This window comes from Solanum dulcamara, chromosome 12 (assembly GCF_947179165.1).
Source record: "Solanum dulcamara chromosome 12, daSolDulc1.2, whole genome shotgun sequence".
NCBI lineage: Eukaryota > Viridiplantae > Streptophyta > Magnoliopsida > Solanales > Solanaceae > Solanum > Solanum dulcamara.
The window spans coordinates 9,095,097-9,108,273 of record NC_077248.1 but is presented as its reverse complement, the minus strand read 5'-3'; the positions used below and the strand labels follow the sequence as shown (position 1 = coordinate 9,108,273).

Genomic DNA, 13,177 nt, shown 5'->3' with positions numbered 1-13,177 from the left:
AGTAGTGTTTTATTTTTCCAAATCTTCAACAATTAGAAAATTGAAGTTATTATAACTATGAACCTTTGACCTCTTTTACTTTTGTGTTTATGCCTAATTTCTCGTTTCTTCTTTGTTGTCTAGTTTATGAAAAAATGATCATGCAATGTATCTTGTTATGATGAATCTTATGATTGTTGACTGTTGTAGCTTGCATGTTCTATTATTTTGTAAGTATTCCACTAAAGTGTGGGGAACTCATGGACATGTGAATTTTTGATGTATTGTTATTGTGTTGATCAATGTTCAATAGTCTTTTTAAGAGGTCAATATTGTCCACCTTTTGATTGAAGGGTCAACCCGTTCTAACCCGCAGCCCACTTAGGGCTGGATTGAGCTGCTATTTTTATATGATCTTTAGTTAAAATGGTCAGTCCGTCCTAACCCATTAACTCGCTAGCCCTTTAAGGTTGAATTGAGTTGGGTTGGATTGGATTGGATCAGCCCATTTTGACAGTTCTAATACAACTTAAGTTCTGATTTGGGTCGTGGAATTAATTTAACACTCTACCAAAAAAAGTGATAGAAAGTGAAATATCAAAAGGTTGTGTCCCAAGGCTGACAGATAGGTACATGGCCAAATTTGGATTTTTGTGTTAAATGATTGTTCAATTTGTAGTTTATAATAGTTGTCACTTAATTTGTGGAAGGCTCCCGAATTTTGTGGTTAGATTTCTTCCACGTCAGAGGGTTTTAATGCACCTATTAGAATCCAATCATGTGTATAACTATATATAAAGACATAAAAAGTAGTAAAATATAGCAAGAACAGTTTAGTATGTCTTCTTTGGGAGTAAAGAAGGGTGCATGGACTGAAGAAGAAGATATTCTTTTGAGGAAATGTATTGACAAGTATGGAGAAGGAAAGTGGCATCTTGTTCCTTCTAGAGCTGGTAAACTCACTACTATTATTAATATTGAGAGGAGAAATCAGCATTTTCAATTTTATAGATTTTAAATATTATAATTATAATTTTAAGTGATAATAATTAAATTTTAAATTTTATATTTATACATATTTAATGAATTTATTAACACTAATATATTAATCAGTAAAATCTACTGGATTTGATCAAATCCATAGGCAGATTACTAGTGTCGCTTCAATTATTATTATTTTCTCTATCTTTATTCCTTTCTTAAATTTTATGTGATATGTTCAGGTTTAAATAGATGTCGAAAGAGTTGTAGATTGAGGTGGTTGAATTATCTAAGGCCACACATCAAGAAAGGTGACTTCGCTCCAGATGAAATAGATCTCATTTTGAGACTTCATACGCTTCTAGGCAACAGGCAAGTTCATGTTCAAACACTTCAATTGATGTCACATAATATTTTTAATGACACAAGTCAAAAATTTCGTTCAAAATATTCAAGAATTAATATATATTCATAAGAAGTAATATTGTGAAACGTAAATTTTTTGTATATATTATATAACGTTTTGATGAAGTGTGTTCAACTCATCAGTCATTATCTTCACTATATATATATATATATATATATATATATTTGGTTGACTATCAAAATTCATTGTGACACATAAATTGGGACAAAAAGAGTAACTTAGATTATGTGAAAATTAAGTAAAAAGTACCATAATCATAATAATTAAAAAGGGCAGTCCGGTGCACTAAACTCCCGCTATGCGCAGGGTCCGGGGAAGGGCCCGACCACAAGGGTCTATTGTACGCAGCCTTACTTGCATTTCTGCCAGAGGCTGTTTCCAGGCTTGAACCCGTGACCTCCTTAAATAATTAACAACTTAAAATATTTTTAAAACATAAAAAAAAAATTGATTGACTCCAAATTTTTCTATGTCACAGAAATTGAAACAAAAAAATTAATATATATTAAGCCCGTATGTGTATCTAATAATTAAAAAATAAGCCTTTAGGATACTTTTGTGACATCTGCCGAAGTCTTTTATCTCTTTCATAAATTTTTTTACTCAATTAGTTACAGTCATATAAAATGAACTTGATGGAATAATATATCCAGTAGAAAGATTTCCATGGATAGTCGAGAATAGGCCTCTTTGACACGGAGGGCTTCAACTATTTTGGGTCAATAATTTAAGAAAATAAGAATATTGATGATGATGTTATACATCGTATTAAAGTGGAATGAATGAAATGGAAGTTTGTATCTGATATTTTTGTGATAAAAATGTGTCAGAATGCTTAGAAAGTAAGTTCTATAGAGTAGTTAATTGTTACACTAACTATGTTGTATTGAGCAAATTGTTGATCAATCAAGAACACACGTTCACAAGATGAATGTAGGAGAGGTGAGAATATTTAGATAGATGTATGGACACCCTAGCTAGGATATAAAAGATTAATTAAGAACGAAAATATACATGACGAGATGGTGGACAAGATGCGGGAAGCAAGACTGAGATGGTTCAAACATTTAAAGAGGAGAAGCACAAATGTCTTAATGAGCAGGTGAGAGAGGTGGACAGTGATACGTCTAAAGAAGGTAGGCAAATCGAAGAAGAGTCAAGGACATGCGATTAGACATGAAATAACACATTTTCAGCTCACCGAGTATATAATCGATCCTAAATAGAAAAATATGAAAGTCGAGGATTAAGATAAATAGATGAGTAGGCAGTCCAACCATTTTCTATCTTTCCTGAGGGAAAGCATGCTTGGTTCTATTATCTTTCTCCGTTCTATTAAAACTCTTATTTCTTTTACTTGGTTTATTTTTTTGGTTTAGATGGTCACTTATTGCTGGGAGACTGCCGGGAAGAACAGCAAATGATGTGAAAAACTACTGGAACACACACATACACAGGAAGTTAATAACTCCTCCTCAAATACAAGAGAGTAAGTACAATAATACCCTCAAGATCACCAAAAGCACCATACTAAGACCACGACCTCGACCTCGGACCTTCTCAACTACGAAGAATATTTCTTGGTGCACCAACAATAGTATGATCACAAACACATTAGACAAAGACGACGAACGCAACAAAGAAATAGTAGTAAATATTTGTGACGAGCCAATTGCAGGAAAAACAACGTCATCGTCTATAGACGACGACGGAGTTGAATGGTGGACAAGTTTACTGGAAAAATGCAATGAAATTGAGGAAAAAGCAGAAGCAGTACGGAGCTTTGAGGAAGAAAATAAATTGTTACCAAATTTGTTGCATGAGGAAAATAATTCAACACCTATGCAACAAGGACAGCACCTATGGAATCTATTTGATTCGTTTCATCAAAACAAAGACATGTAAATTAATGGTATTGTATTATTGCTTGTACTAGCTAGGGATATATTATATTCTATTGCTATCCCAAGTACAAGTAGGGTCTATCACTGTTTTTATATTAGAGTACTTTAAGTTATTAAATGTTCATTTTGTGTGATGAGAGTATTTACCATTAGGTTACTTTTATATATTATAGCAAATACAATTTATAAATTACACGCATGCTTTCTCTCTGTGACATTTTCATTTTCAGAATTCAATTAGTAAAATGAGATATGTCAGAAATTACAAATCAAGGTCGAGGCTGTTAGGTTGAAAATTGTTATGCAACTGAAATAGTTGAGCACAGGGCGTACTCAATAATATTGTCAATTTAAAGTCAAACTTAATATTATAATCTTATTTTTTTTACTATCTAGTTGACATATATAAATTAAATAATAATAATAACATAAACGGTGTAATCACCGGGGAAGATAAAATGTACGCAAGCGAAATTAGAATGTAAATAATGCAAATTTTCAATGAGAAAATATAAAATAAAGTATGAATAATAAAACCTATCTTAAGAATTTGAGAAATTGATATAATGACATCGAATAGTGTTGCATTGAATTTGATAAGTTGATATAATGATATTTAAATAGTGTTGACTTCTTGTCGTGGTTGAAATTAAAGAAGACACCACAAGGCAAATTTGATATTTTTATAGACAAACAATAATAGATTTTATATTTTGTAGAAGGTTTGACCGTTTGAGAAACTTAGAATATTCAATAATAAAACAAAAAATAGTGAAAGGGAATGAAAAATGTAAATATTGGAATAATAATGTGGCTTTATTTTAATCGTTAGGATATAAATGAGGAAACAAAATAAATAGTCACGTAAGAAAGGATGATATAATTACCTAAAAACTATTATATATCATTTCATAATTATTACAACTATTCCCCACATTAAATAAAATAAAAAGTTATTATATTTTCTATCCAATTTTTTTTAACAAAATATAAATATATATATATAATATTTTTAGAAACAATTGGTGGGGTGGGGGGCAAAAATATTATCATTACGTCAGTGACCTTATTGTCATGCCAACCTAGATTAAGAAGCTCTTTGATTGTTTGTGATTTTATCAAATGATTTTGTGATCAATTATTATACTTAGAAACTAATTAATCAAGTGTACGTGAGGCCTCGAAAAGAATGTACAGTAAAGCCTCACTAAATTAATATAAGTGGGATCATGGAATATTATTATTTAATAGATATATTATTTAATCAATAGATTAATATTTATTAACATGGAGACGAAATTGGAATTCATAAGAAAAAAACGCCATTCATGAAGGAGGGGTATTTGTGAAAACGGTATTCATGAACTTGAGGTCATGATTAATGATCTATTTTACCGCAATAAAATGAACGTCAATAACCTGCTGGATTATCCGGATGAAAATAATACATATTCAGAGTCCAAAGCTTATAAGAAATTGTGGATACTATCGGAAAAAACAATGTTAATGATGAAGTAAGGATGATACCTTTGAAAACAGTTAAGCGTAAGAAAGCACTTATCACATCTAGAATTCTTCACAATTTTATGGTGCAGTTCGAAAAAACAATACCGAAACTTTTGAATGTAATGAGAAAAATTAGAAATGAGCTTCAACTAGATTTAAATTTTAACAAAATACAATAGAATCATATTTCACTATATTGTCTTAATTATATTTGTATTTTTATAACATTATTAATTTATAATGTTAATAAGACCATATATTTATAAAAGAGTATTCTGAAAATATATTATCTTATCGAAATGAATGATTTTTTTGATTGACCCTTGTGTACCAAGCTTGAGAAGCGTGCGTTATTTTGCTTATTGAGCTGTTCAATCTTCCCTACTTACCATTCAAAGATGAGATGATGGCAAGTGTACCTAAGGTTAGGACGTTAGGTTGTACTAGCTTTAGACTTTAAGATTTAAAATGATTTAAATCTTTTTTTAGATACACGTAAAAAATTTTTGTGGTACTTTAATCGATATATTGATATTCTATCGGCTATCAAGGACGCTGACGTCAGTATACAAATTTTAAATTTTATGTCATTTTAAAATAAAAAGGAATATGTAAGTAATAAAACATTTAAGGATAAATATTTTTCCTTTTTTGGATATAAGTGTCATTTTCCCTATACAAATAGTGATACATTTTCTCTACGTATGATAAATTTCATACATATGCAGCAATGATACATTTTCTATACCTCTGTCGGAAGTAGATGAGAAAAAAGCTATCAAAATAAAATTATTTTAAAAAGACTAGTCATTAGGTGTCAATACTTTCACCTGGATGACCAGTTCTGTTTTTATTCCAGAAATTTTCAAATACTTTTCCTAAAGATGAAGGACCAAGAGATGCACATCTATAGGCCCAGAATGGAAGTTCGGAGTGGGCCATTGAGGTGTTATTTTATTTTTTTTTGGAAACTTACGTGATATGTTATAGAGAGAATTATGCAAAATATCCATAAACAAAATTATTTACACAAAAATTAACCCACTTTAACATAGCCGCTCGGCCATTTGATTTGTACAAAATATAGCAATTCGCCGTATTTGGCGGCAGACTATCACCATTTGACCTTTTTTCTTTGTTTTTTTAATATAAATGATAATATTTGATTTCTTCTTTTTTAAAATCAAAAAAGAATCTAAAATATTCTTGAATTATTGAAAATGATACAAAAATGCTCCCCATTCATTTATTGGGCCTAAAATATCCTTGACATCCGTTTTAGATCCAAAAATTACCTTTTCTTTAACGGAAAAGAGCATGAGAGACATTTTTATACCATTTTCAATAGTTCGAAGACATTTTAGGCCCTTTTCCGTAATTAAAATTCGGTTAAATAAATTTTGATTTATAATTAATTTTAAATAATTAAATTATAACCAATAGATGGTCGCCATGTGTTTAAAAAATTTATTCAAATTATTTAATTAAAATTCTGCTAAATAAATTTTAATTTATAATTAATTTTAAATAATTTTAACATAATTCTCAATTCAAGCATTTTGAAAAATTTGGAATTTCATCTCAGGATTTATAATTATGAGCTGAAATTACATATACAAATACTGATTTCATCTCATAATTTAAATCACAAAATAAAATTACATATTCAAACATCTACTTATTATTATTATAAAATATCTTCGAGTCAAACGTTAACGAAGAAATTAATAACGAAAAAGATCCTCTCTTTGTTTTCTACCAAAAAAAAAGTGATAGAAAGTGAAATGTCCCAAGGCTGACAGATAGGTACATGGCCAAATTTGGATTTTTGTGTTAAATGATTGTTCAATTTGTAGTTTATAACAGTTGTCACTTAATTTGTGGAAGGCTCCCGAATTTTGTGGTTAGATTCCTTCCATGTTCGTCAGAGGGTTTTAATGCACCTATTAGAATCCAATCATGTGTATACTATATATAAAGACATAAAAAGTAGTAAAATATATCAAGAACAATTTACTATACCTTCTTTGGGAGTAAAGAAAGGTGCATGGACTGAAGAAGAAGATATTCTTTTGAGGAAATGTATTGACAAGTATGGAGAAGGAAAGTGGCATCTTGTTCCTTCTAGAGCTGATAAACTAAATATTATATACGTTACGTTATACCCTTTGTAAAAAATTAAATTTCATGTGAAAATATATAGGTCTGAATAGATGTCGGAAAAGTTATAGACTGAAGTGGCTGAATAATCTAAGGCCACATATCAAGAGAGGTGACTTCGCTTCGGATGAAATTGATCTCATCATGAGGCTTCATAAGCTCCTAGGCAACAGGCATGCAAGTTTACATTTTAACACTTTAATTAATATATATGTGTGACTATTTCACCTAAAAGTAACATTATTTTGCGTAGATGGTCACTTATTGCTGGTAGACTTCCGGGAACGATGTAAAAAACTACTACACTAACCTTCTAAGGAAGTTAAATACTAATACTAGTATTACTATTGCTCCTCGAAAGATTAAGAATAAGTGCAAAAAAAAAACAACTAAGAATGAAATAATAAGACCCCAACCTCGGAAGTACTTCTCAAGCACAAAGAAGAATATCACAAACAATATTGTAATTGTAGACAAGGAGGAACACTGAAAAGAAATAATGAGTAATACTAGTGATGAGAAGCAAATTATAGATGCATCGACGGACAATGGAGATCAATGGTGGACAAGTTTACTGGAAAATTGCAACGACGACATTGAAGAAGAAGTAGCAGCTGTAACTAATTGGGATGATCATCTACCTCTCATCGAGTTTGCCTATAATAATAGTTACCACTCAAGTATTGAGATGGCACCGTTTGAGGCTTTGTATGGGAGACGATTTAGATCACCGGTTGGTTGGTTCGAAGTAGGTGAGATGACCTTGTTGGGCCCCGATTTGGTACTTGATGCTTTAGAGAAGGTGAAGATCATTAGAGAAAGGTTGAAGACGGCTCAAAGTCGTCAAAAGTCCTATTCTGACACTAGAAGAAGGGATCTTGAGTTTAATGTGGATGATTGGGTGTATCTGAAGGTTTCACCCATGAAAGGTGTGGTTCGATTTGGTAAGAAAGGGAAATTGAGCCCTAGATATGTAGGGCCTTATAGAATCGTGAGACATATTGGTAAGGTTGCATATGAGTTGGAATTACCATTGGAAATGGCCATGGTTCATCCGGTGTTTCACGTGTCTATGTTGAAAAAACATGTGGGTGATCCTAGTTCCATTGTACCTATGGGAGTAGTGAATATTGAAGAAAACTTGACCTATGAAGAAGTTCCTGTGGAAATTTTGGACCGGCAAGTTAAGAGATTGAGGAACAAAGAAATTGCATCTGTTAAAGTCCTTTGGAGGAATCAACAAATAGAAAGTGCAACATGGGAAGCGGAAGCGGATATGATTAAGAGATACCCTCATCTTTTCCCCTCTACCCAAACCTAAGGTATTAAGTTGTCCTTGCTCAATTACTTGAAATCCTTACATCTCAACTTTTCTTGTCATATGGTTGCAAAATTATAAAATATATTTTAAACGATATTTTAAATTACACTGTTGCATTAATGATAGGTTGTTTGTTAACACTCTACTCTACTCAAGCTAAGTCTTTTCTCATTCGAGGACGAATGTTCCCAAGGGGGAGATAATGTAACATCCCCTAAAAACGTTGTATACGATGTTTCAATTTTTGCCTAAACATGATACAGCCTCTGTATTTTGGTCATAACTTTTCATAAGAATATCCAAATTGAGTGAGTCAAATTTCTGAGTAACCACAAGATCATTACTTACAACTTTTATGAAGACCATATTTTAAGATTCGGAGGTTAAGTAGGTCAAATAAATTAATCTTTGTAAGGTAGGATGCTGTGACGGAAATGAGTGTTTATAGAAGAAAAATCATATCTCACTATAGGTTTATCCAAATTGGTTGATTCTTGAACGATATGAAACTAGACTTCCATATCTACAATTCTTATGAAGACACCAAATCCTAATAAGGAATTTATCTTATTCAAACGTAGCTCCCAAAAAGAGTATTCTGTCAAAGATAACTCATTTCACCTACCATAGAAAGATCTAGATACATTTGACATCACTCATGACATAAATTATCCTCCATTTAACATCATCCATGACATCAATATATTCCACTAAATTTTCAGATTTTTATTTATAATTATTTTATTTATTGTTAGGTCCTCTTTCCCACCTATAAATACCCACCTTATTTCCTCATTTTATTCATCAAGCTTTCTCAAGCAAATCTTCTCTCTATACACTTCTTTACACATTCTCAAATATAGTTTTAGTTCTTAGTAGTGAAGAAATACTATTCCGGTAATTCATATATTCCGGGTAGTACACAAAACGTTCTGGCAAGGAGAGAAGCTAGGACTCAAGAGTGGTCATTAAGTCTTCCGGTACCAACTAAAGCTTCAGTTTCCAGGTATGTAAGGCTTCAATGAGAGTATTCCTTCCACTCTCATGTCTAAATTATTTTGATTATATGATAAATTATATTTATTTATTTTAAGCTTTACTCTTAAGTTATGTGGATGTTTATCCATGAGTTCTTCCATCCATATAGTGCAAAAACTATTTCAATTAAGTCTCTTGATTTCAAGTAATATTTTCTTATAGTAATTTTTATTTTTACTTAATAGTATGAATCATGGTTAAACTAATGATTATTGATCTATTTTGATACAACATAATTTTATATGTATGAATTGATGAAATTGCAAGTAATTTATTTATTTATATCTTTAAAGGTTCTTGAAATTCATGGTGGGTTGTCTAAAGCATGACTTTCAATTAATGAATTTTAAAGTATTTATGTATATTTATTTACATACATGTTTTCAAGTTGAAGTGATTTGAACCCACCTAGTTTTACTATGTTTTTAATAAAGTTTGACTTGAAAGCTTTGACTCCAAATAAATGTTTATGAAAGCAATATCTATTATCAAAAAAGGAGTCTTATGAAATGAAAGAATGATGAAATGATATGAATGATGGATTCTTTATGCAATAAGGACAATTCTTGCATATTTGAATTATCAAATGTTTTAATGAGCTATTCTACCGAATATGATGTTTGAATTCTCAAGTTATATGCTATGAATATTTTGAAGTATTAAACTATTCCGTGGGATTGACTTAGCACCGAATGAGGCATTGAGGTGGGATTCGGTAAGGGAATCCTAGTAGCAACCCCTTGTCTCATTAACTATGTGCCAACATAGGAGCCCTTGTAGGCTTAGGCTAATGGATCCATAAATAGCCCTTAAAGTTAAAGTTAAAGAAATGAATGAAGTTGACGAAGTTCTACCTGGCAAGTAGTCTCCCCGGCCAACGTAGGGGGTTATGTTGGATTCCATGTAATAGCTCGCATGGTCTTAAATGTCGGTTATGGTTAATTTCCCACAAAATGAATGTTTTAAAGGATATATATATGATTTATTATGCATACATTAAATTATGTTCCATATTACATAAATGTTTTAATGTTTTCTCAATGTTCATGCATCCTTACATACTTAGTACATTCAAAGTACTAACGCATACTCTTTTGCCTACATGATATCACCATGTAGGGATCAGTGCTCCTCCTCATTCTCCTCCACGTGGCTAGTTGATATTCCATTGAAGACTACTTTTGGTGAGTTCCCATGTTCCGGGAACAATACTCCTTTATCTTTCTAGTTTATGATATGTTAAGATATTTTACTATGGAATTTCTTCTATTATGATTGAGGGTGAGCTAGGGACTTGTCTTAGCCCCGTTAAATCTAATAGTTAGAGGTATTGTTGGACATATATAAGTTGAAGATTTATTATGATTTTCGCTTGTTTATTTATCATCATTACCTATGAAAGGCTAAAAGAATGCTAAGAGGCTTGTTTGAGGTACTTTCGGGTTCCTCATTCGCCATGTCACGTCTAGGCCCTAGGCTTGGGTCGTGACAGTGGGTCCCATAATGTGGACAACCACTACTCCTAACACTCCCCCTTGGATGTCCATGCGTAAAAAAAAAATATACTGAAAAAAATATACAAAGTTATTCTGAACATCTATATCTGGTAATACACTTTGATTGCTGCCTCATTAAAATCCTTACAAGGAAAACCTAGTGGGACAAAACTTTGGTTAAGGAAAAAAGAGTGCAATTCGTATTTTACTTCCCCTGATGAAAACTTCATTTGATATTTTGGAGACGACGCATTCCAACCTTATATCTTAGTTTCTCAAAAGTTGATGTTGGTAATGCCTTTGTGAATAAATCTGCAAAATTATCACTTGAACGAACTTGTTGTACATCAATATCACCATTCTTTTGCAGATCATGTGTGAAGAATAATTTTGGTGAAATATGTTTCGTTCTGTCTCCTTTTATGAAGCCACCTTTCAATTGAGCTATGCACGCGACATTGTCTTCAAATATAATTGTGGGTACTTTAACATCATTTTTCAGACCGCATCTTTCTTTGATGAACTGTATCATCGATCTCAACCACACACATTCTCTACTTGCTTCATGAGTTGCTATTATTTCAGCATGATTTGAAGAAGTAGCAACAATGGACTGCTTTGTAGATCGCCATGATATAGCAGTTCCTCCGTGTGTAAATAGATAGCCTGTCTGAGATCGAGCTTTATGTGGGTCTGATAAATAACCTGCATCTGCATAACCAATAAGGTCTGCGCACTCTTTGTTAGTATAAAACAAACCCATATCAATAGTACCCTTCAGGTATCGCAAAATATGTTTGATACCGTTCCAATGCCTTCGCGTTGGGGATGAACTATACCTTGCTAGCAAATTAACAGAAAATGTTATGTCTGGTCTAGTTGCGTTAGAAAGATACATAAGTGCACAAATAGCACTGAGATATGGTACTTCAGGACCAAGAATTTCTTCATCCTCTCTTGGAGGTCGAAATTGATTTTTTTCCACTTCAAGTGATCGAACAATCATTGGAGTACTTAATGGATGTGCTTTGTCCATGTAAAATCTTTTTAAGATTTTCTCCGTGTAGGCAGATTGATGAACAAAAACTCCGTCTGCTAAATGTTCAATTTGCAGACCTAGACAAAGTTTTGTCTTCCCAAGGTCTTTCATTTCAAATTCTTTCTTTAGATATTCAATTGCCTTTTGGACCTCTTCAGGGGTTCCAATGAGATTTATGTCATCAACATAAACGGCGAGTATCACAAACTCTGATTCCGTTTTCTTAATAAAAACACATGGACAAATAACATCATTAATATAACCTTCATTTATTAAGTACTTACTTAGGCGATTATACCACATACGCCCTGATTGTTTCAGACCATATAATGATCTTTGGAGTTTTATTGAGTATACTTCCCGAGACTTTTTACATGCTTCAGGCAATTTTAATCCATCTGGAATTTTCATGTAAATTTCATTATCAAGTGAACCATAAAGGTAAGCTGTAACTACATCCATTAGATGTATTTCAAGATTTTTATGTACAGCTAAACTGATGAGATATCGAAAAGTTATTCCATCCATAACTGGTGAATATATTTCTTCATAATTGACTCCGGGTCTTTGAGAGAATCCTTGTGCAACAAGGCGTGCCTTATATCTTACAATTTCATTTCTCTCATTTCGTTTTCTAACAAAAACCCATTTATAGCCAACTGGTTTTACACCTTCAGGGGTTTGGACTACAGGTCCAAAAACCTCACGTTTAGCAAGTGAGTCTAATTCTGATTGAATTGCCTTTTGCCATTCTGGCCAATCACATCTACGTCGACAATCTTCGACGGATTTAGGTTCAAGACTTTCACTATCTTGCATGAGGTTAATTGCAACATTATATGCAAAAACATTATCCACCGTAATTTTTGATCGATCTAAATTTATCTCATCACCGGTAGAACTTATTGAAAGTTCTTCATTCACTTGAGTCTCGGGTTCACTGATTTCTTCAGGAATATCAGGATTACTCAAATCTTGACCTTCTTCAGGAGGTTCTATTGTAGTATCATCTTTATTATTTCTTACGCTTCTCTTTCTAGGATTTTTATCCTTTGAACCCAACGGTCTACCACGCTTCTAGCGTGTTTGGGATTCAGAAGCTATGATACTTGTAGATGATCCTTTTGGGACATCAATCCGGATAGGCACATTCACTGCAGGGATATGTGACTTAGTTATCCATTTTAAATCAGTAAATGCATCTGGCATTTGATTTGCTATTTTCCGCAAGTGGATGATCTTCTGGACCTCTTGTTCACATGTGCGGGTACGTGAATCAAAATATGATAGTGATGAAACTTTCCACGCAATTTCTTTTTCTTTTTC

General features: G+C 32.3%; 1 protein-coding gene and 1 pseudogene across 1 annotated transcript; both read left to right on the top strand.

The window, feature by feature from the left end:
- The first annotated feature begins 816 nt into the window (after positions 1-816).
- On the top strand, positions 817-3,413 carry LOC129877668 (transcription factor MYB1-like). The gene is made up of 3 exons (XM_055953194.1): positions 817-932; positions 1,203-1,332; positions 2,767-3,413. Exons 1-3 carry the CDS (start codon positions 818-820, stop codon positions 3,290-3,292), a joined length of 771 nt encoding a protein of 256 aa, XP_055809169.1. The 5' UTR covers position 817; the 3' UTR covers positions 3,293-3,413.
- A 3,321-nt stretch (positions 3,414-6,734) lies between these two features.
- The window catches only part of LOC129875574 (transcription factor MYB1-like), a 54,989-nt pseudogene continuing 48,546 nt past the window's right edge, over positions 6,735-13,177 (top strand).